General features: G+C 34.7%; 5 protein-coding genes across 7 annotated transcripts; 4 read left to right on the top strand and 1 right to left on the bottom strand.

Moving 5' to 3' along the window:
• Positions 1-924: 924 nt before the first annotated feature.
• LOC111482353 (two-component response regulator ORR9) lies at positions 925-2,841 on the bottom strand. Of its 2 annotated transcripts, none has more exons than XM_023128100.1 (5): positions 2,561-2,841; positions 2,331-2,449; positions 2,168-2,245; positions 1,375-1,445; positions 925-1,272 (listed from the first exon to the last, which is right to left on the bottom strand). In XM_023128100.1, exons 1-5 carry the CDS (start codon positions 2,661-2,663, stop codon positions 975-977), a joined length of 669 nt encoding a protein of 222 aa, XP_022983868.1. In that variant the 5' UTR covers positions 2,664-2,841; the 3' UTR covers positions 925-974. The 2 variants fall into 2 exon arrangements, with proteins under 2 accessions (XP_022983868.1, XP_022983869.1); XM_023128101.1 differs by having other exon boundaries at positions 925-1,269; positions 2,561-2,838.
• Positions 2,842-7,711: 4,870 nt separating this feature from the next.
• Positions 7,712-10,534, top strand: LOC111482315 (protein STRICTOSIDINE SYNTHASE-LIKE 10-like). The gene is made up of 3 exons (XM_023128042.1): positions 7,712-8,108; positions 8,964-9,227; positions 9,801-10,534. Exons 1-3 carry the CDS (start codon positions 7,810-7,812, stop codon positions 10,369-10,371), a joined length of 1,134 nt encoding a protein of 377 aa, XP_022983810.1. The 5' UTR covers positions 7,712-7,809; the 3' UTR covers positions 10,372-10,534.
• Positions 10,535-11,624: 1,090 nt separating this feature from the next.
• On the top strand, positions 11,625-15,508 carry LOC111482358 (rRNA-processing protein FCF1 homolog). Of its 2 annotated transcripts, XM_023128108.1 has the most exons (11): positions 11,625-11,783; positions 11,817-11,898; positions 12,246-12,341; positions 12,428-12,493; positions 12,781-12,886; positions 13,018-13,060; positions 13,154-13,226; positions 13,982-14,069; positions 14,459-14,515; positions 14,593-14,671; positions 15,274-15,508. In XM_023128108.1, the coding sequence occupies exons 3-11, from the start codon at positions 12,271-12,273 to the stop codon at positions 15,285-15,287; spliced, it is 597 nt and encodes a 198-aa protein (XP_022983876.1). In that variant the 5' UTR covers positions 11,625-11,783; positions 11,817-11,898; positions 12,246-12,270; the 3' UTR covers positions 15,288-15,508. The 2 variants fall into 2 exon arrangements, with proteins under 2 accessions (XP_022983876.1, XP_022983875.1); XM_023128107.1 differs by having other exon boundaries at positions 11,625-11,898.
• Positions 15,509-18,222: 2,714 nt separating this feature from the next.
• Positions 18,223-20,987, top strand: LOC111482334 (haloacid dehalogenase-like hydrolase domain-containing protein 3). Its single transcript, XM_023128071.1, has 6 exons — positions 18,223-18,648; positions 18,757-18,863; positions 19,711-19,819; positions 19,914-20,075; positions 20,292-20,465; positions 20,683-20,987. Exons 1-6 carry the CDS (start codon positions 18,319-18,321, stop codon positions 20,710-20,712), a joined length of 912 nt encoding a protein of 303 aa, XP_022983839.1. The 5' UTR covers positions 18,223-18,318; the 3' UTR covers positions 20,713-20,987.
• Positions 20,988-21,588: 601 nt separating this feature from the next.
• On the top strand, positions 21,589-23,882 carry LOC111482341 (ribosomal RNA small subunit methyltransferase nep-1). Its single transcript, XM_023128079.1, has 7 exons — positions 21,589-21,938; positions 22,111-22,203; positions 22,307-22,451; positions 22,548-22,658; positions 22,740-22,822; positions 22,928-22,985; positions 23,583-23,882. Exons 1-7 carry the CDS (start codon positions 21,669-21,671, stop codon positions 23,660-23,662), a joined length of 840 nt encoding a protein of 279 aa, XP_022983847.1. The 5' UTR covers positions 21,589-21,668; the 3' UTR covers positions 23,663-23,882.
• Positions 23,883-24,115: the final 233 nt, after the last annotated feature.

Here is a 24,115-nt window from a genome sequence, read left to right as displayed (position 1 = left end):
TATTATTATTTATTTATTTATTTATACATTTATATCCAAGCTGTATTTTTTAAATGAAAAACGTACAGCTTTTCCACGTGGAAATGAGCAAACCGGGCCCACCTAACACCCAATTGGATAAAATCAATGGCCACGGCCTCGCATGATCGAAACTTGGACGATTTATGAAATTACATTGAAATTCCAGTTTTACCCTCATAAGACTTTTTCAAAATTTTATAAAAACCCCTTTAAACTTTTTTAAAAAATTCCACATTTTATATTTTTTTTAAGAAATATTGGATTTATTCTTCCCAGGTCGATGTCCGAGCGGTTAATGAGGACGGACTATATGTCTATGCTGGTTCAAATCCAACTCGGCCCAATAATTCGCAAATCCACTATAAAATGATGTATAGCCCATTGTCGTCCGACAGAAAATAACGAAAAAAAACTATTAATCCATGCTCCTCTCACTAAAGTACATGTCTCCGCGTATATCAACAATCTATTACTCGTGTCTTTGTCGGGTAAATTATGGCAATTAAAAATCTACAGATGTTTAGAAGAACGCGCATATCAACTCCTTATTTATCTCATTGTCATAAACATATTTAATCCGTTAAAACTGTTTAAATTTTTGTTGAAAGATCATCTAACCAAACAAATATAATATTTTTAATATATTAAATACAAAATTAAAATATTTTTTAGTTTATAAAATAATTAAAAGTATAAATAAAAACATATAATTATTTAGAAAAGGATCCGACCTTTATTTTTATTTTTATTTTATTTTATTTTATTTTTGTCGATTTAAAACTTTTAAAAATAAAAAAATATATATTAAATATAAATTTAGAAGACACAAAAATTGAATTTTTTTTGTATAACAAATCTCCATAATAAAAAAGAAAAGAAAAAAAACTTCCGCTAATTTTCAGAAACCTTTATGTACAATTTCTCGCATGGCGCCTCACCATTAATCAACACCATCAATTCACAGTCGCGACGCCATTGCTATTGTACCTTATTCTTCTTCTTCTGTCCTCTCCCACACCTTCTTCATCCATCCCCGCCTTTCTCTTGTTGTTACTGTTCATTTGAATCTGTTGTTGTTGTTGTTGTTTTTCAATCGATTCGAATTCGGTCTCTGTTGTTTCTTCTTCTTCTTCTTCTTCTTGATTTTGATCCTTGAATTTCGTCTTCATTATATGTGGTTTCAGTTTATTCACATCGCACAATCGAACTGGCTTCAGGAAGAACTCTTCCGCGCCTTCTTCTAAACATCTGCTTCGAACATCAATTAAATCCAATTACATCAGTTTCTGATCAAGCGATATCAGAGATCGATCCATTGAAGAAGAAATTGCAAATCGATTCTTGATTCCTTACCTGCTGATTCTCGAAGGTAAGTTTTCGGATGACATTATCACCACTGGTATGTTTCTAAGAGACGTCGATTCCTGCAAATTCACAGAAATTGTTAAATTTACGTCCATTCATTTGTCCTCTGTTTATGTTTGTTTGTTTTTCAAGGAAAACAGATTTTCCAGTTAAGTTCCAGACGTAGTGATTAGAAAAATTCCTAACTAGTCTCTCTGTTTGTTTCCAGAGAAAAACAGATTTTCCAGGAAAGTTTCAGGAGTAGTGATTAGGCAGATTCCTAACTTGTCTCTCTGTTTGTTTCCAGAGAAAAACAGATTTTCCAGGAAAGTTTCAGGAGTAGTGATTAGGCAAATTCCTAACTAGTCTCTCTGTTTGTTTCCAGAGAAAAACAGATTTTCCAGGAAAGTTTTAGGAGTAGTGATTAGGCAAATTCCTAACTAGTTCTGTTTGTTTCCAGAGAAAAACAGATTTTCCAGGAAAGTTCCAGGAGTAGTGATTAGGCAAGTTCCTAATTAGTCTCTCTGTTTGTTTCCAAAGAAGAACAGATTTTCCAGGAAAAGTATTGAGAATAACAGCATAACACAGATCTAATTGACTAGAAAGGAAACAAAAGAAAGTTAGTGAGAAAATATTCTCTGAGAATTTTCCTCAAACAAGTGGCGGGTTGACAAACGCATTCTTCAGAAAAATCCAAAAAAAAAAAAAAGAGAGAGAGAAAGAAGAAGAACAACAGCAACAACAACGAGTAGAACTAAGAAACTATAGAACTTCTTCCTTTATTTCTTTCTTTCCCTCTTACCTTAACTTTCTTGAGCAAATCGAAGCCAGTCATCCCAGGCATACAGTAATCAGTAATGATAAGATTCACTTCCACTTCCTGAAAACAAAAACTCAAAAAATTTCAGAAACAGAAGAAGAAAATGGAATGAAAAAGAACGAATCCAAATCCGAAATAGAATAACCTGATGATGAATGTTGGAAGAGGAAGAAGAAGAAGAAGGAGATTTGAAGTTGGTATGCTGATGTTCTTCAATCAAACCCAGAAATTCCAAGGCCTTACTCCCTGAATCAACCGTAGTAACTACAGAAACCAAATCAAACAAAGAATTCACCAAACCAATTCCTACACAAACAGAAATTGGATTTTGTATATGGAATATACAAAATTAAAAAAGGAAGAAGATAGAAATACCTTGATATGAGGAGGTTTTGAGAAGCCTCTCGATGAGCTTCCTATCTATGAGGCTATCATCGACGGCAAGAACATGGAACTGAGAATCGGCAGCCATAACCATGATTGCCCCCAAATCCAGAATCAGAGAGAGAGAGAGAGTGGGAAATTGGTGGGTTTGCGTTGGTTTTAAGAGGAAGGGAGGAGGGGGAAAAAATGACCCACCACGATTAACATCTCACGAAGCAAGATCCGACCGCATTTTGTTGCAAATCTTCCGAATTTTTTTATTTTTTATTTTTTATTTTTTTGAATTGAAAGGCAAGCGATTGATATATATATATATATATATAAGAAAACAACAAAATAAAAAAGAAAAAGAAAAAGAAAAGGGGGAGAATAGTATTTATTATTATTATTTATATATGAGACGAATCGTCCCCAATATCTTCCCAAGTGATCGGGAAGTGGGACATGCTTCTTCAATTATTATTATTTTTTCTATAATGGACACAAGAATTGGGATTTGTTTCAAGATTTCACCCTTTTAACTTTTTAATTAATTTTGTTTTCATCCCATGCTTTTTTTTCTTTCTTTCTTCGATTAAATTATAATTTTCATCCCCTTCATTTTGACATAGGAAGTTAAAAAAATATTATCAAATATTTTTAAATATCTTTTGTAATCTTTCAAATTTTATTTAATTTATTATAATACGAATATATGTGAATACAAAATAATACTAGGATGAATTTTCATTTTCAAAAGAATATATATATAATGCCATTAGATATTATCTTTTTTGGACTTTCCCTTTCGTGCTTCTGCTCAAGGCTTTAAAACACGTTTTGTTAGAGGAAGGTTTTCACACTCTTATAGATGTGGTTTGTTCTCCCTACCCAATGTGAGAACATCACAATCCACCCCTTCAGTGTCCAGTGTCCTCACTGACACTCTTTTCTTCTTCTAATCGATGTGGGATCGCCCTCAAATCCATCCCTTTTGGGGCTAGCGTCTTTACTGGCACACCGCCTCCTGTCTACCCCCTTTGAAAAACAATAAGAAGCCTAACACATCGTCCGATGTCTAGCTTTAATACTATTGTACCGCCCAAAAGTACCAAAAAAAAAAAAAAAATCATTGAGAATTTGATTAACTTTAATAATGGTAGTATTGGTATATTATTTTATATAGTAGCCATTTATTTGTATAAATCGATTACGTATTTATAAACAATTATCTATAAACATAGCAATCCACTCACTAACCTACAAATAATTAAATTGTTATAATTAATTAACGCAAGTTCTATATTTTGCTATAATTTATCATTATTTTTTGTTAATAATTGAATATGTTATCTAAATTATGCTAGATTCATAATAAAATTAATATTTTATTTTTGTTCCTTTAAATAAAAAAACATTAATAAATGAATTGACAATTTACATCTTAATAAAAAAATAATATATATATATATATGTATTGGAATCAATAAATTAGTTAATTATAATTAATTTAATATTTGATTTTAATATCTATGGCAACTTGAAAAATAAAAATAAAAAATAAAACATAAATCAAATATGAAATCAAAATTTATAAATTTTGTCATGGAGTTTGAAGTCATCTTATTCACATATAAGTAGGTCCCACACAAGATTCACCCATTAAAGATGAAAGATTTGAAAATTGTGACATTTAACTGTTACCAAACATTATAACCAAATAAAACAATCTAACAATATACTTATAAATACAATTACAATATTTTAGTTTTTCTCCCCAAATATTATATTCCATTATTGTTGCATCATTTTATCCCGAGTACAAAAATCGTAAATACTAGGGACATGCTCTATCACTGTACTAATAGCTCGTGGACTTCTCGTTTGAGACAATGATCAAATTATTTCAATAAATATTTAATCGTATTGAATAAAATTTGTCACTAAATCCATCCCGTCTTAGCTTATAAATTAAGTATATAAACTATATTTTTATGTTTCGTCGATTTTCTTATTATATGATAACCGTGACGATTTATTCTTATGTTTATATCGATCCCTAAAAATCTAATTTGTTTTCGGCGAATGCGAATATAATTTATTGAAAATAAAGTAAATTATGTACTTAGGTCATGAAATTGATACGGCGAACGAAAAGCATGAGAGGCATCACATAGAAGACGTGACATTACCACTCAATCCCTCGCCCACGCATCTCTCATGCTCTCCCCCACATGCCTTTCTCATTCTTTTCCCTTTCAAATATCATCAATTATTATATTATAATTGATCCAACGTCTCGTTTTTATGTGAATAGTAATACAATGTCGATAATTTCACGTTTTATTATTTTTTCAAAAAAATGACAAATCATAACGGCTGAATTGAATTTTTTCCGTTTAGATTGGATTGAATTTTTACAAAATCAGGTCAGTCGAAAATAGGGTTACAACTCAACCCAACCCAACATATCACTTTTTAATATATTAGCGAGATTAAGATTTTTTTATTTTTTTAATCAACGATAATGTTTGATATTTGAGTTTTATAAAATTTTAGTTATTAATATAACATATATCGTAAATAATTAAAATTATTTTTAAATAATAATAATAAAAATTAACCCGACAACTCAATTCAACCCAAAAATAGAAGATTCGGTTTGGTTATGAACTCTACTTGAGTACTCGAGTTATCAACCTAATCAATTTAAAATTTCGAATTGGTTTAAAAGATTTTTTCAACCCGACCCTCGTGTATAGGTCTACATTAAATCAAGCCATTATTATTATTATTATTATTATTATTATTATTATTATTATTATTATTATTATTATTATTATTATTATTATGTAGGTGACACCATGAAATCAAGGAGTATCAAATTTTTTAATGAATTTGTAATCCCATATGTTTAAAATATAATTATGATATTAATATTATAATTTTACCACTAATGAACAAGCTTTTCTCCATGTTTCTTTAATTATTATTTTAATTCTTACATTAAATAATAAAAGCATAAGTCTAATGCTTTCACATGGAAACTCAAAACCCATTTTATTTATTTAGAGTGCACGTTATTAGATAATAATAATAATAATAATATCTTCCGATTATATTTTACTTTTACAAAATTATAAATTAATTTCTTTTTAATTATATCTATTCAAATAACTATGGAACGAAAGCATATACTGTCCTTTCAACATAGGGTCGGATCCACCGCTAGCAGATATTGTCTTCTTTGGACTTTCCCTTTTGAGCGCTTCCCCTCAAGGCTTTAAAACGCGTCTGCTAGCTAGGAGAAGGTTTCAAGGTCTAACATCCTCGCTGGCGCTCTTTCCTTCCTCAAAATCCACCCCCTTGTGTCTACCCCTTTGGGGAACAGCGAGAAGGCTAGCACATCGTCTGGTGTCTGGCTCTGATACCATTTATAACGCCCAAAATCCACCACTAGCAGATATTGTCCTTTTTAGGCTTCCCCTAAAGGCTTTAAAACGTGTTTGCTATGGAAGATTTCCACATCCTTATAAATGGTGGTTTGTTTTCCTCCCAACCAATGTGAGACACCACAATATTACATATGGTATCCAAGCTATACATTGGGCAATGAGTCACTAACTCGCTGACCTCCAAGGGGTGGATTGAGAGACCACATTCTTTATAAATAGTGCAGAAACTTCTCCCTAATAGATGCGTTTTAAAACTTTGATAGAAGAAAAATTATATTTTTAGCTACGTTGAAGCTCTCAAAATCGTCCGATATAATCTATTTAGATGGAGATTTTAAGATCGGGACGAACGAACTCGAAAGAACTAAACATTTCTTCATCTTTTAAGATCTAAAATCTTTCAAATCCATTGGAAAATGAGTATAAAATTGGTAAAAATATAATATTCCCAATACCCTTTGGAAACCACTTGGAGTCACCAAATCAATATCAAAATCCCAACTTTTATGTTCTAAATCATACCTTTTCTTAATATTTGAGATATGGTATGGTTTTGGATGAGGCTGGATCGTTCTTTAAATTTGAATTACTTTCTTAATCAATTTCGTAAATAGCGTTTCAGATCATTTTAATTTGTATATAATAGGTCTCTCCATAATAAACATTTTTTAAAATACCGATTTATTAGACATAATTACTGAGTCGAATATGATATAAACTTTCAATTACGTTCATAATGAATTGAATTTAAAATTTTAGAAACTACACCTTTTAAGCTTCAAAAAAATTATTAAATATTTATAGAGATCTATTTTACAATAACTGAAAAAGTTGAGGACTAAAGTTGCAATTTAGCAAACTTCACCCTTTTTGGGCTTTTAACGGTGGCCCATATACTGACTTTTCCTTTCATTGTAAGGCCCATATTAAAGATGGTAGCCAATTATTTAAATCCAATCTCTAAAATTCCCATAATTTTTTTTAAAATTTTATTAATATAAAAACGTTACAATCCAATCGATTAATTCTAAAAAAATAATAATAATAAATTTTTTTTTTTTATAAAATTAAATTTATTATTATTAATGGAAATATATGTTTTTATCTAAATTTGTTTTAAAAAGTAAACTTTATTTATTAAATGAAATATTATAAAAGCATCCTCTCTAAATGTAAAAGCATTGGCATCAAATTATCTTTTATCAACTCATAAAATCAAATCAAAAAAGTGATTCCAATTTGGAAAGGTTCCTAATTTGCCCATCAACATAAATATTAATTTTCTTTTTAAAAATTATATTTTAATACAATACCATTTATTTATTTATTTATTTATTTTTTCTTAGAGCTGGAAGTTCAAATTTGGTGTAAGTAATGAAATGATATATGAATGAATCGAGATTATATTCGAAATACTTGTGTGAGTAACGACGAAGCGTGATGAAATAATTCGTGAAAATAATTTTTAATTTTATAAACACTGTTAGACGAGTAGACAACATATGTATGTTAGACATGAGATGTGATGTCATACGAGAATGTCGAGACCACGAGGTGTCGGGTTTTGAATCTTAGACAAGAAATGTCATATTATATGAGAATGTCGGGATAATGAGGTGTCGGATTTGGAACGATTGAGATGAAATATTATAATGCACCCATCAATGTGGGGTTGAAAGTAGAATAAAGGTGGTTAGAAAGTATGATATCAAAATAGAATATGGGAAGCAATCTTTTCACCACTGACAGAGTTCTAGAGGCCGTCTTTCCACTCCACCCATTCCCATTTCAGCAAAGGAAGAACACATGAATTTTATGTTTACATTGACGGTGGCGACGTTTGCAGCCGTCGTTGCCATCCTCTTCTCGCTCCAAATCCCTTTTCTCAAGCTAAATCAGGTATTTGAGCCGCCGCAGATTCCAGGAACCCACGACTATCTTCATTCCGCCACCGTCATCCCAGTCACCGGAGCAATCGGACCGGAGAGCCTGGTTTTTGATCCGAATGGAGAAGGCCCCTATACTGGCGTCGCTGATGGCCGGATTCTCAAGTGGCAAGGCGATGGCCGTGGCTGGATTGATTACGCTGTCACTAGCTCTCAGAGGTATAATCTTGTCATTTTGGATGTTCTGTAATATGATCGTGGAATGGAATGGTGCTGCTTGGCTGCAACTTGTGTTCTGTATTATGATCATTGTTGAATTTTGTTATTATATGAAATATTTTGGAGATGGCTGATTAATCATAAGTTTTTCCCTTAAAAATTGTGAGTATATATATATATAGATTGATGCATTAATGTATGGTTTTAAGATTGCTTGGTTTGGAGAATTGATTGTCAAATTCTCCTGCGTGGACCTGGTCTTTGGATTCTTCTTGTTCTTTGCCATAACGCCCATATCAGGAGGAGTTGGGGGCAGAGGCAGCTAACTTTGGTGCCCTTATGGTTGGATATCAAGTTTTTGCCGACTGATTAAGCTTATATTGTCTAGTTTGGGTTTTCTCTTTCAAGCTTTCTCTCAAAGTTTTTAAAATGTCTCTTTTAGGGAGAGTTTTCCACACCTTTATAAAAAATGTTTCGTTACTATCTCCAACAGATGTGTGATCTCACATTCCACCCCCTTCGACACCCAACGTCCTTGTTGGCACTCGTTCCTCAACATAGGATTGGAGGATCCCATATCGAGAGGGGAACAAGTGCCATCGAGGATGCTGGGTCTCGAAGGAGGGCGGATTATGAGATCCCACATCGATTGGGGAGGAAAACGAAACATTTTTTATAAGAGTGTGGAAACCTATCCTAGCATACGTATTTAAAAACCTTTAGGAGAGCTAAGAAGAAAAAACCTAAAGAGAAGAATATTTACTAGCTTTCCAAGACTCTGCTTATGATTGTTTGGCAAATGTTATTCATTTTTCAGGTTCATCTGATAATTGGTTTGGTTTTATGTTGTTGAAGGAGTGAGTGTGTTAGGCCATTTGCACTTGAATTGGAGCATATATGTGGGAGGCCATTGGGACTACGTTTTGATAAGATAACTGGCGATCTCTACATCGCCGACGCCTATCTCGGCCTTCATGTAGTGGGACCTGGTGGAGGCTTGGCAACAAAACTTGTGAGTGAATTTGAAGGCATCCCACTTCGCTTCACAAATGATCTTGATATTGATGAGGACAGTGATACCATATACTTCACTGACAGTAGCACAGTTTTCCAAAGAAGGTAATACAGACTCAAAATCATATTCATGCCTCGTTTTAGCAACTGATCTTAGAGAAGAAAATCTGCTGAAAAAAAACCATTTGATGAACATAAACTAGTTGTTCTTCTGGTTCCTGAGTTTTCTATGTTATGTTCAGATGAGTTGATATTATCTCATGTCATTGGTTGTAACCGCTCAAACCCACCACTAACGGATATTGTTCTCTCTAGACTTTTTCTTTTGCGCTTCCCCTCAATGTTTTAAAATACGTCTACTAGGGAGAGGTTTCCACACCTTTATAAAGAATGTTTCGATCCCCTCTCCAACTGACGTGGGATCTCACTATCCACCCCCTTCGAGGCCCAACATGTCTTTCCCTTTTAGGCTCCTCCTCAATGTTTTAAAACGCATTTGATAGGAAGAGGTTTCCACACCCTTACAAAGAATATTTTGTTCCCCTCTTCAACCGATGTACATTAGTTATCTCTATTTTAACGGAACACTTCATTATGTTTGAAACAGGAACGGCGTCTATTAACTCGCTATGGTATTATCATTAAACTTTGGTTTAAGTGAATGTTGTATACTTGCAGGCAGTTCATGGCATCAATCTTGAGCGGAGATAGAACAGGAAGGTTACTTAAGTACCACCGAGCTAGCAAACAAGTTACGGTTTTACTACAAGGCCTTGCTTTTACCAATGGAGTTCAGCTAAGCAAGGACCATTCCCATGTGCTTGTTGCTGAGTCCACCTCCGGCAGGATCCTCAGATATTGGCTTCAAGGCTCTAAAACAGGAAATTTGGATGTCCTCGCTCAGCTTCCGGGCTTTCCCGACAACATTAGAAGGAATTCCAAAGGCGAATATTGGGTTGCTCTGCATTCCAAAAAGGGAATTGTTGGGAACTTGGTTGCTTCAACCTCTTGGCTTGGGAAGCTGCTGTTGAAGCTTCCTTTAGACTTCAAGCAATTGCATGCGTTGGTGGTGGGAGGGAAGGCTCATGCCACTGCTGTTAGGTTGAGTGAGGAAGGAAAGGTTTTGGAGATATTGGAAGATTGTGAAGGGAAAACTTTGAAGTTCATTAGTGAAGTGGAAGAGAAGGATGGGAAGCTGTGGTTTGGGTCGGTTCTAGTGCCGTTTGTGGGCGTTTATGAATCGAAGTAGAGCCGTTCGTCGTTCGAATAAATAGTTCGCTCTTGTTTCTCGTGATTATAGTTTTCCTTTTCGAAATAGAGTAACTTTTGTGTAGAAGATCGTAAAAAAGCGTGGGAAGAAGTATAAGTTCTTGTTCATCTAACTTTTGGTTAATATATTTGGGTTTTGAATCGCTTTTTCCGTTAAAATGTTGACTACGCTGCCGCTTAGCCGAACAGTTGAAGATGAAAAGGGTGAGCAGTCGGTGGACGAACCCAAAGCATCGCCGGCGTCCTTGGCTATGAACAAGACGGTGGTTGGAGCTTCTATTTCGACGGCGTTTCTTCCTCCTCCCTCTCACATCCTCAAAAACTAAAACATTATTTGATTTCTAATGCATATCTTTCGACTTAGGAGCCTTTTCATTTTTATGCTAATATTTAGAGATTTCTTGAATGAATTAAATGTTTCTGATATACTCATTATTTACTCAGTTGTGTGATTAATTTATCTGAGTTGAATTTTGTTTAAATAAATAAAAACCTTATTTTAATACACGTTTTACGGATTAACATTTTAATTTTATTTAAAAAAGATGAATATAAATCATTCAAATAACGTGAGCCAACTCAACTAAAAAATGTCCGAACCCAATTCAACCTAATCTACGAATATTCGAGTCTGGCTCATTAGTTACAGTATATGAGAGATTCATGTGACTAACCTAATCTACGAATACTCTGGCTCATTAGTTACGGTATACGGGAGATCCATTGATATAAAAAACAACACAAAAGTATTATTTATAGATTTTTTTTTATGTATTGCTTTATGAATTGATTTATATTTTTATAAAAAAAATGGTGTCACAATTAAAATTTATTTATTGTTTTTGAAATTTAATTAAGAGTTAAATTTGTTCTTAATAAATGTGAGAAAATAAATATAAATTTTTAAAAATTAATGGTAGAATATTAATATTTTAAAAATTTTCTAAATATAATGATATATTTATATTCATAATTAGTTATTAATTAAATATATTAAAATGATTAAGGAACATTAATTAATTAAATTAATTAACTTTATACGGCTCGTTTGAGAGATATAAATTTTTAAATATATAGATATAAGAAAATTAAGGTTAATTAATTTTTAAATGTGAATGATAATATTTTGAATTTTAAAATTTGAAATCTCATCAAATAAATAAAGATATAACTAAATAAAAGGAAAAAAAAAAGCTGTAAAATAATAAATATATAAGGAGGAGGCATAACCTAAACCCATCGTCTTCACTCTGCGCGCCCTTGTTCTTCACCACTCCCTCTCATTCTCCCTCTCGTGTCGCCGCCGCCTCTCTCCGGTTGTTGCAGCCGCCGTCGTCTTCCCTGCTGCCGCAGCCTCTCTACCAGCGGTTTCCACTTATTCTCCCTTTCCTGTCGCCACCGCCGCCGTCGCCGTCGCCATCGCCATCGCCATCGCCATCGTCTTCCCTTCTGCCGCAGCCTCTCTCCAGCGGGCTTGTACTGATTTTCAACTATATCGTTGTTATTGGTATTCTCCAAATCTCCTCTTAATTGTTTTTATATATATTTTTTAAATGACAATACCCTAATATTAAAAAGAAGAAAGAAGCTTGCGGCAAATTAAATTGGGACTTACTGTTGATTTGTTGCATGTCTGTGAATAAACTTCGATCATCTTTGTATCTCTTTGGTTTCTTCTGGAAACAGAGTTGTTCTGAGACCATGAATTTTCTAAAATCTCCCTTTTATGTTTATTAGATAATTAGTGGGAGTAATCTATCCTATTATCCAATTCTCTTGTAATCATATTTGTATATTCATAGATTATAGTTGGGGAGAAGACAATGAGTTTAATTGAATTGAACTCCTCCTCAGATTAATCCATTCAAAATACATCGAGATGGGGAGGGCCAAGAAAGGACCCAAATTTGCAGTCGTGAAGAAGATGATCTCTTCTAAAGCGATTAAAAAGTATGCCTTCTATTTTTTCTTTTGAATTGATAACTTTATCCTATTTTCTTTCAATCTTTTATTTTTCTCTTCTTTTTTGTTTTTAGCTACAAGGAAGAGGTCTTGAATCCAAAAAGGAAAGATCTTACTAAAGAAAATCTCCCGAGAAACATGTAAGGAACCTTTTGAGCTGACTGTTATGTGCTCTGTATTATTGATTTTTTCTACTCGATGTCTATTACTAATTCATGCTTGCATTGTTATTAATTCAGTCCAAATGTTCCTTCACTGTTATGTGCTCTGTATTAATAATTTTTTCTTCTCGGTGTCTATCACTAATTCATGCTTGCATTGTTATTAATTCAGTCCAAATGTTCCTTCACTGTTATGTGCTCTGTATTAATAATTTTTTCTACTCGTTGTCTATGACTAATTCATGCTCGCATTGTTGTTAATTCAGTCCAAATGTTCCTTCAGCACTTTTCTTCAAATACAACACTGCATTGGGGCCTCCTTATCGGGTTTTGGTGGATACAAATTTCATCAATTTCTCCATTCAAAACAAAGTGAGTGCTTCAAATTTTTATAACTGTCTGATTTCGATATGTAAAGCTCATTTTATTATGGATATAACTTGTGGATTGTTTGAATTGAATTGAATTGAAGTGGTTTTCTTCTTCTTTTCTTTCTGGTGCAGTTGGACTTGGAGAAGGGAATGATGGATTGTCTGTATGCAAAATGTAAGTTGCACTTACAGAATTTTTTTATTATAATTTGAAATATGAGAAGTGATAATCAGCTGACATTTGTGCTTACTTGTGATCGTGTTATAGGCACCCCTTGTATAACAGATTGCGTGATGGCTGAACTTGAGCGATTAGGTCAGAAGTATCGCGTTGCTCTTAGGTAAATTCATGTTTAATTTGTAATATTTCAGAAGATGAATTTTCTATGTTCTCAAGTATCGCGTTGCTGTTAGGTAAATTCATGTTTAATTTGTGATATTTCAGAAGATGAATTTTCTATGTTCTCATTTTTGGGTACTATACACATGTATGTTCACATTCAGATGCTTTTTGAGATTGGCTAGAGTTAGTTGATATTGTGTGCGCATCTGGTCTTTAACTTTTTATAATTTCGAATGCCAGCACTAATCAAATTGTTGATTGAAGATCATGAAAAAAAAAAAAAAAAAATCTATGAAAAATTTAGTGTTATGATTGGCTACCTGTAAGAAGCAACTTTCTTTTTTTATTACTCTCCTTGACAGTTTCTCAAGAAATTTCTGGTTCAATGTTAATCCAAGCAGTCTTATCTTTATTTGTCTTTTAGAAAAGGTCTTAGCTTTACCCTTGATTTGAGCAAGAATCTGAAATAAACAGCTCCTCCCTCAACAACATTTTTGGAAGTAAAGCCAAAATCTTTGGACAAACACGGTAAAAGCTTAATTTTGCACATTATGAATGGAAAGAAATAAAATAAGGTTTTCATATACTTTCATGGCGATAGGATTCTTTGGAAACAATATTATATTCTTGGTTCGTCTTTGGTGTTCTCTTTCTTGGTACTTTTGTAAATGTATTTTTCTTAAAGATCAATGCTTGTTTCCTTCTTTTGCATCTCTCTTGTTGGTACTGATTAGTATTTTTGGGCTCGAGCAGAATAGCTAAGGACCCACGATTTGAGAGACTACCCTGTACTCATAAAGGAACCTATGCTGATGATTGCCTTGTCGAAAGGGTGACTCAGGTGAGACTGAAAGCTTTTTGCACATGATCGTGTTCATAAACGATGAGTTTTCCGATTTCATGTTTGTTCAGTGTTATACATGTAATACATAGAAAACCAGTTTAAATCGTAGCTCTCTTCAATAAGTTTATCTTCATAAAGTAAGTAGCACATATTTAGGCACAGACTTATAATATGGTTATTATATTTGTAAGCTAGTCAACATTTCTTAAAAAAAGATAACCAACACTGTATTAAGTTATCAGATTAAAGGGTACAAAAAAGCCAAGGAAGAATCAGGCACCTAAAAGGGATGAGTTATTGTTTTGAAATTGAAGTGTTGATAGTGAGCTAAAATACTTCTCTCACTGTTTTGGTATCTTTTTAACAGAAGGTTTGTTTATGTGCAGCATAAGTGTTATATCGTTGCCACTTGTGACAGAGATTTGAAGCGTAGGATTCGTAAGGTATAATGAAAAGATATAATCCGACCATAATAGTTTGCAATATAGTTAGATGCAGTAACTTGTTTATTTTATTGCAGATTCCTGGTGTACCAATCATGTACATAACCCGACATCAGTATTCAATTGAGCGGTTGCCTGAAGCAACAATGGGAGGAGGTAGGCTAAACATGTCTAACCCATATAATAAATGTTAATGTACTTGGTTTCTTATTTGTGCACAAGTGCATATAGAATGATGGAAGGATTATTCAAGTTCTTGTTCGGTCATTCGACCCAACGATTGAATTCATATGGTCCTTTGATCTATCTTATTTCTAACATGGAGGTGATAATGAATGGGTCTTTCTTTCTGTGATGTCCCACATCTGTTAGGGAGGAGAACAAAACACCCTTTATAAGGGTGTGGAAACCTTCTCTTGGTAGATGCCTAATTTGGAAGCCCATAAGGGAAAACCCAAAAACCTTGAGGTGAAGCCCGGATGGGAAAGCCTAAAGAGGACAATATCTGGATGAGCACGGGTTCTGCTGTGTAACTCTGAAAGATGCGTTTTAAAGCCTTGAGGGGAAGTTCGAAAGGGAAACCCAAAGAGGACTAAAGAGGACAATATCCTACTAGTAGTGGATCTGGGCTGTTACATTACATTTTCTATATTTCTGTTTCTGTTTGAGTTGCTGCTCAGTCTTTTTATATTTTTTGTGTGCAGCTATTTATATTTTTTGTACAATAATATTTGACATTTTTATTATGGTTGATGCAGCTCCAAGGATGTGATTGTGGCAGTTTGCAAGGATGACAAAAGGAAAAGAAATTTTGAAGAGGTTTCCCCATGTAACTTACTTTTGGCCTTAGGTTCATGCTGTATTTATACGGTGTTTAAGATTATTTTTTGGACTGGCATGAGCTTAGTCTGATAGAATTAATAACATATTTGTTTGAATGAATATCAGCCATATCATATATGGTGGATTTGCTTCTCCACCGCAAGTTAAAAAATATCTCAAGCTCACCACAAGGTGTGAATCCACCTAAAGGTCAAGTTTATCTAAATAAATGAATATGACTCATACGGTATATTCAATAGGTAGATGAGGTCAAGTCCTGTAATTCGAATTTCAAATCTCCATGATAGTGGTCTGTGGGTTTGAAATTTTTAGACCAATTTAATGACTTGAATAGAGATCAGAATTCAATTCGGCATGTTTGAGTTGAGGTGTAGATCCTATTTTCTTTGCCCAAAAAATTTAACACAACCGTTCTTATAGTTTGGGTTGGATAATCTCGAGTCACGTGACCATTGACATGAGTTGAACTTTAATTGAGCTTCTTTTGGATGATTCACATAAATTATTAACTGTATCTCCCTACTTTAACATTACATACTTGGGTCAAGATTAATTGAATGACTCACATGTTTAGACGACTTTTACTCCCAATCAAATTCTATCTTGGTCGCTTCTTTTCGACTTGAAATTAGAATTGATTTTGGGCGGTGTAGAAGAAAGCAATAGGACATGGTGATATGTGGTCACAAAGTTAAGAGAATCTTTATCACAAAAACCTTACTTATTTGAAGGGAAAAGTAGGGGCCATTGAGCTTGTGAATATAAACCATTTGAGGCCCATTGGATTTGATAAGTGGTCTATTTTATGTGTTCGTTGGTGACATTGAAACCCTCGTTTTCCTTTACGCCTTCGCTTGGCCACAAATTTTGTTCTCTTCTTTATTGCAATTTCATCCTTCTTTTTCTATCAACTTCCAATCCATGCCCACATTTTATCTCCCTGTTTCCACTTTCACCCACTCAACTTTCCTTATTTTCATTTCCTTCCTTTTTTTTTAATTGTTTTAAAAAAATATTAAATCTCATTTCAAAACGAAAATGAAAATAATTAGAAGAACATGATTAATCCAACTCTTTTGTACTATCTTTTTTGTTCGTGAAACCTTAAATTAATAAATATATATATATTTATAACACAGTGGGAATTAATCTTAAAATGATTCCATGGTCAAAAATAGAAAAATAAAAACTAAGCTAACAAACTCACAAATAAAATACCAAAAATGAATAAACAATTGGTCATCACAATTATATTTATTTTTCTAAAAATACCAAAAATAATAATAATAATACTAAGTTTGAACAATAATTTGTATCACATAAAAAAAAAAAATGCAGATGTCATCGATTTAAAAATTATACATTTTAGATTAAAACATGCTAAATTATTATATAATAAAAGTATAGAAATAAATACATTATTTTAATTCAAGTATGGGGAAGGAAATATTGTGAATGAAATATGGGGCAAACTGATGACGTGGGACCCAACAACCTACATGGGCTGCCACGTAATCGAGTCTGATCTGTCGCGTTCAACAGCTGGCTGAATAATATTGAGTTAAAGGGACGGGATTTTAGCTTAATTACAAGCCTACCTCGCCATCTCTCCGGTGACTGAGACGTTCATAATCAAATGGAATGGCGAAGAAAATGGCTGGATGATCTGTCCTTGTCCATTTCTCCTTCAATCATAATAGAATCCATCACTTAGAATCAATACTCTTTTTTGCCTTTAAATTTCCATTTTTAGGCCACTCAAGTATTTACCGCATACACTTTAGTCTCCTAAATGGTAAATAATGATATTGTCTCACATCTCTTAAGAAGAAGTTTTTACCTTCTACCCGTTTTGAGGCTAACATCCTCGTTGGCACACTGTCTAGTGTCTGATTCTGATATCATTTGTACTGGCTAAACCTATGCTTTGTTCTCCTCTACCATCGATATTAGACCTCACAATCCACCCCCTTGGAGTTTCAGTGTCGTTATTGGCACACTGCCCCCTCAATGTTTAGTTCTGATATCATTTGTAATAGTCCAAACCCATGTTTCATTCTTCTCTATAACCGATGTTAGATCTCACAATCCACCCCCCTAAAGACCCAGTGTCCTTATTGGCACACTGTCTACTCAGTGTTTAGTTTTGATATTATTTGTACCAGCCCAAACTCATGCTTCGTTCTTCTTTATAACTGATGTTAGATCTCACAATCCACCCCCCTGGAGACCTAGCGTCTTTATTGGCACACAACCCGATGTCTGTTTTTAATATTATTTGTAACAGCTCAAACCCATTGCTAGAAAATATTATCCGCTTTGGGCCGTTACGTATTATCGTTAGTCCCATAGTTTTTAAAATGTATCTTTTGGGGAGAGGTTTTTTTTCACCGGAAATGCTTTGTTCCCCTCTTCAACCGATGTGGGGTTACACAAGTGATAATCAAAACTTAATTTTTGAAATTGAAGATTAAGGTTCACACTTTGAGAGTGGTCTAGGCATCGAGCGAATCTATAATTAATAGTTCAAAGAGTGAAGGACAATATGGAGCCATTTTAAAATCTTGTGGCCAAGCTTGTTTTTATTTTTATTATTGTTGCCTTTAAATAAATTGTTTACCTAATTATATGACTAAAAAATGTCCCTTTTGAGTAGAAAAGTCAATTTTATATTTTTTTTTTTAATAATAAAATCAATCATTAAACAAACTTAATTAAAATATTACAAATATTTTACATGATAATTGGTAGTGGTACCATTTATTAAATCGTGGTAATAACGTGAATGTTGAAGGGCAAATTGGGAAACTCCGCATAACGAGGATCGTCATTTCCTTCTTTAGCAGGCGTCTTATTTAAGCCACTCGAAAAACTTCTGAAACACTTTCCATTTCGCAGCCGAACGAATCGCGATACGAAGCAGAGCTCTGTGGAAGCTTGCACTCAAATGAAGCTCGACAATGGCGCTAATTTCCGCTAGAACCAAGATTTCCAGGGTCCTCTCTACTCTCTCTCATAAGAATTTCCTTTCTAGGTCTCCGTTTTTCTCCAATGGAGTACAGCCGGTTGATCGTCTCCACCCGCTGGGAGGGTTCGGGCGTTCATTTGCATCCTCTGCTGTCGCTTCCGTGGAGCACGACGCCCTAGGTTCCAGAGCTATGGGGTTTGAAATCTTGGGTGTCAAGGATTACGAGGACTATCGGAGGTCTCTCTATGGCGAAATCACTCACAAGGCTTTGCTTGTTGATGCTGTTGGCACTCTTGTTGTCCCTTCTCAGCCCATGGCTCAGGTCTCCCTCTCTCTCTCTCTCTCTCTCTCTCTCTCTCGAATTTCGTTTTCAATTTCGGTGTTGCAGTTTGTTAAATTTTTCCGATATGTTTTGTGGATTTTGTTACAGATATATAGGGAAATAGGTGAGAAGTATGGTGTGAACTACTCGGAAGGGGAGATTCTTAATCGATACAGAAGGGCTTACGAGAAGCCTTGGGGAGGATCTCGCCTCAGGTCCACTTTTCTCATTCGATTCTCTGGGTTTTTCTTTCGGACTGTCTTCGAATTTCAGTTTACTATGACTAATTTTGTATTTATTATCCTTAATCTTGTCTGGATGGATCTCGTAGACCTTATGTTCTGTGAAAGAAAAGTCTCTTGCATCTCTCCACACTGTCTAAAAGACCATTTAATGGTTGACTACATCAACTCGAACGTATAATTAAGAAGCATTTATATTGTTTTTTAGGTGAATAACTGTTCATTGAAGTGCATGTGCCATTTGGGTTTATAGTTTAGAAGAAAATTATTTGGCCTAATCAGGGCAATTTCAAGGAAAATATTGTGTATTTAATGATTTTTTTGGCACAATTAGGTCACTGGCCATTATAATTCTAGCTTTATGCTTGTGGCCACCCAGTAGATTATTCAGTTTTGTAAAGTGCTTTTGTCAGAATTAAGTGGACTTAAACCTTTAAATTTTAATCAGAATTGATTGTCATGGCCTCTGTTTCTTGGTCAATCCAAATATTAAATTGGTCTAAATATCTTTACTAATTGTAAATCAGCCTTAAAACTACCACCTTTTTTCTTCTGTTCTTTTTTATTGGAGCAATTGCTTGCTCGTTGATGATCTAGTGAGATCTTGGTTTACTATGAGCATAACATTAAAGATTTTGTTTTGTCCTGGGGAAATGATTAAGAAACATGTTTAATCCAAACATGTTTCCTTTATTCATTTGTTGATTTTGAGGACTGTCTTGTATGACAGATCCAGAGACAGTGAAAGTTTTTAATTCTTCTTCAATTTCATTACAATTAATGGCGTGATGGAAGTAACTGCTTTGATGGAACTTTGCAGATATGTGAGTGACGGGAAACCCTTTTGGCAATATATCGTCAGTTCTTCCACGGGCTGTTCAGATTCTCAGTACTTTGAAGAACTCTACAATTACTATACGACTAATAAGGTTAGAATTTTTGGCAGCCGCTTTTCCCTCTGGCGTTTCTACTGTTTGTGATGATTTTGTTCTTATTGTTATGATCTTTTGTTCTGATTTGCAGGCTTGGCACCTTTGTGATCCTGATGCTGAGAGAGTCTTTAAAGCTCTTAGACAAGCAGGTGTAAAGATAGCTATTGTGTCAAACTTCGACACTCGGTTGAGGCCTCTTTTGCGGGCTTTGAAATGTGATCACTGGTTTGACGCTGTAGCAGTGTCAGCTGAAGTGAGTTATTCACCCCTTTTCATTGGTTCTGTTGAGATTTCGTTTATGTGTTTTTGCTGCTTGCTCTTCCTTTTTTTTTCATGTGTATTTCATGAGCTAGGTTTAATAGCCTCTGTATTCACCATTGTCATAGCTACTACCGGGACATGACTTGGTTATAAACTTCTTTATTTTCACATGTACATATGAAATTACATCAGTTGTTCTTCGTAACAGGTTGAAGCTGAGAAGCCTAATCCGACGATATTCCTAAAAGCCTGTGAATTGTTGGGAGTGAGACCTGAGGAAGCCTTACATGTTGGGGATGATCGTAGAAATGACGTATGGGGTGCAAGAGATGCCGGTTGTGATGCATGGCTTTGGGGAAGTGATGTACACTCCTTCAGAGAGGTATGATCCAAATTAATTACTGTAGAAGGAAATAACCTACCATATGATGTAGTTTGCTTTCATTGATCTGTCTTCAATATCACTGTCCAAGTTAATTGACTTACTGCCTTTCTCCATGGCTTGTATTGATATTCTAATATCATTCTCCTCGTCGTCGTCACCGGTTTCTTGTATTGACATTCTGGCTCTTCTTTTTGTTCTTTCTTTGGTGAAGCAGGTTGCAGAGAGGATAGGAGTGAAAGTGTGAAGAAGTTTTTGAAGTTGTTGGGTTTTCATGGAAGGTCTCTGAATGTACAGGTTTTAGCAGAGAGCGCAGGTGTTTGTATTTACTGTGCGGTGTGTTTTAGTTTGTAGTTTGTAGTTCGTAGTTTGTACCGAGCACACTTACTCGACATTGTCGCTTAAGTGTGAACGGTCTTTATGATATATGCATTGAACTGTTTGGGCTGAAAAGACTTCCATATCTTTCTCTTTTCTATGCTTATTCACTATATCGGTTCCATTATTTGCTTGGAGTTTCAATTTTGGGATATTTCATTTTCTGGGTAAACTGAACTTGGATTCTCCCCCAAGTGAGTACCAATAAGAAAAATCCAACGAGTTTGGTAGAAATTTGGACCTCTAGAGAGCCCAAGCCCATATCGAAAATTTGAAAGCCCATTAATAATTTTGAGACCTCAATAAGGAAAAGACTGAGAGCCCAAGCCCAATATTCACAATTTGAAAGCCCAATAGAACTCCGAGAGCTCAATAAGACAAAACTAAGAGCCCAAGCCCAATATTAATAATTTGGGAAGCCCAATAAGAAATTCGAGAGCGCAATAAGAAAAAACTGAGAGCCCAAGCCCAATATTAACAATCAGAAAGCCCAATAAGAAAAAACTGAGAGCCCAAGCCCAACATTAACAATTAGAAAGTCCAATAAGAAAAAACTGAGAGCCCAAGCCCAATATTAACAATTCGAAAGCCCAATAAGGCAAAGCTGAGAGCCCAAGCCCAATATTAACAATTTGAAAGCCCAATAAGAACTTCGAGGGCGCAATAAGAAAAAATTGAGAGCCCAGCCCGTAAGCCCAACTGCAGGGCACGCTTTAAAGTTTCAATGACAAAACCATATTGAGTTCAAGGGTTTCAGCGCTAAGCTTCGGCTACAACCCTCTCTTCGCGCCTACTGTCAAGCAAGTTCGAGCTCAAAGAAGGATAATGGTTCGACCGTTTGCGGCGAAAGGGAAGAAGAGAAAGAAGACGGAAAGATACGACAGAGACGATGATGGCGAAGAATCGATCGCTTCGGCCAAGAAGGCTATGGTGGAGAACGAACCTGATGAACAACCAGAGAATGAAGCAGCCGAAGAAAACTTCCACGAGCTTGAAGGTATTCCAATCGTTCCGAAAGACCCCAAGAGTGATAGTAAGGCTGGTGTCATCTTCGTCCTCGAACGAGCTTCTCTGGAGGTCGCCAAAGTTGGGAAGGTAGGTATTCTCTTTTTTATGCATCGTTTTTGGCTTGCTGCTTTGGAGTTTTAGGATTTAATTCAATTATGGCGTGTAACTGAGATTTTTTATGCGTTTATGAAGTTCGAATTTACTATTTACTTTCCATCCTCTGTTTTTGTAAACTGTATTTCAATTTTCGTGGTTTTAGAATTACCAGCTGTTGAATTCCGATGACCACTCCAATTTTTTACGGAGAAACAATAGAAATCCTGGGGATTACAGACCCGACATCCTGCATCAAGTAAGCAGCTGTTGCTCACTGTTTTTCCAATTGGATAGGAGAGAGCGAATTGTTTACGTTGATATTTGAGTACCATAAGTGATATTAAATATAAATGATTCAGGCTCTCTTGGCGATTTTCGATAGCCGCATTGCAAAGGCTGGGAGGTTGAAAGTTGTTTATGTGAAAACTGAGAAAGGTTTATTAATTGAAATCAAACCATATGTTCGTCTTCCAAGGACGCAGAAGCGGTTTTATGGTGTTATGTGTAAGTTGATTTTGTTGTTCTAATTTGGCTGAACATCTAGCGAATTGGAGTCCGTTTTGAATCCTTTTCATTGGCGTTTTGCCAAATACTTTGCAGTGCAATTGCTACAAAAGTTAAGCATCACAGCTGCGGGCAAGCGTGAGAAGCTTTTCCGGGTGATAAAAAACCCTGTAACACAGTATTTACCTTCCAATTCTCGTAAAATGGGTAAGCCTATATAATGCTGTTTCCCCATTGTGACTTTTGGGGTTTGGTAGGAACTTTTCGTAATGTTTTCTTGCATATCAGGCTTCTCGCATAGTTCAGACAAGTTGGTCAAGGTGCGAACTTATCTGGATGCTGTCGAAGATGATGTAGACCTTGTTTTTGTGGTATCTTTAAACTCCCTACTGGAAATTTCACTTTTGCATGCTTCATTGTTATGTTTATACATATGACAACTACCTCTTACTTCCCTTTGCTGCAATGTGTATTAGGTGGGTGCAATGGCTCATGGGAAAATTGAGACTGGTTACACCGATGATCTCTTAGCAAGTAAGTTCGTTTTCTCATTTTCTTTCGTGTTTATTTCAAGTAATTGGATAGGAGGAAATGACTACATTAGTACATTTACTTGTAACTTCAGAAGATTTTTGAAGGATATAGTTTTAATATCATTTACTTTCAAGGACGGCTTCTAAATTGTAGCCAAACATAAGCATTGAGGTGGGCTTTTAAAGTTATGACCATTTGAAAGCACTTTCAAAGATATCAGAGAGTGGTTTAAGCATTATATGTTAGAAATCACGACTGTCTACAATGGTATGATATTGTCCTCTTTGAGCATAAGCTCTCATGACTTTGCTTTGGGCTTCTCCAAAAGGCCTCATACCAATGGAGATATTATTCCTCACTTATAAACCCATGATCATTCCACTAAATTAATCAATGTGAGACTCACTCCCAATAATCCTCAACATTATATTTGTAAAAAAATTGACTAGTTGGCACATTGCTCGAACTTTTACTGTTATTTCTAGGCATTATTATCTTGACTCTGTTTCTTATCCGAAAAGAAAAGAGAAGAAAAGTCTATTATCTTGGTCATGCAATCCTGAATTCTTTGCGAATTTTCATGTCATATTTGTGCAGTTTCTGAATATCCTCTCAGTGCTAGTTGCTGTATTGCGGATATTTGCAAAGATTTGGCAGATAAATGGAATGTAGGGTGAACCATACCTACAACTATGCATCCAGTTAAGTCTGATAATCAGTGTCTCAACTCTGTTGTTTCATATTTATTAGTTATTATTTCAGATTTTTCCTGCTTAAAAAATGAGCTGTAGAGACAAATTAAGCCTTACCATAGCTATTTCTGTGTAGCGAATTCTTAGTCGATTATGTTACCAATGCCTCTTCTAAATATAATTGAAAGCAGTTGATTTCTAGTTCGTAAAAGTTCGATCAGAAATGATCATGGTGAATAAGATACAAATTTAGTTTTCAAATGGCAAATAGTTCTAATTATGCCCCCAAGTTTTAAATAATCCTTGAAGTGTTTTATTGCAAGGACGCTATTCAAAATTGAATTTGAAAATAATGAATTTAAATTAAGCACATTTTCTACACATTAGACCAACAAGACGATCCATTTTGACAACCAGGTAGTAAGTAGGATGTTGCCA

Source organism: Cucurbita maxima, unplaced genomic scaffold (genome assembly GCF_002738345.1).
Source record: "Cucurbita maxima cultivar Rimu unplaced genomic scaffold, Cmax_1.0 Cma_Scf00007, whole genome shotgun sequence".
Taxonomy (NCBI): domain Eukaryota; kingdom Viridiplantae; phylum Streptophyta; class Magnoliopsida; order Cucurbitales; family Cucurbitaceae; genus Cucurbita; species Cucurbita maxima.
Note: the sequence above shows the minus strand (reverse complement) of the source record. Positions and strands in the feature narration are given on the sequence as shown.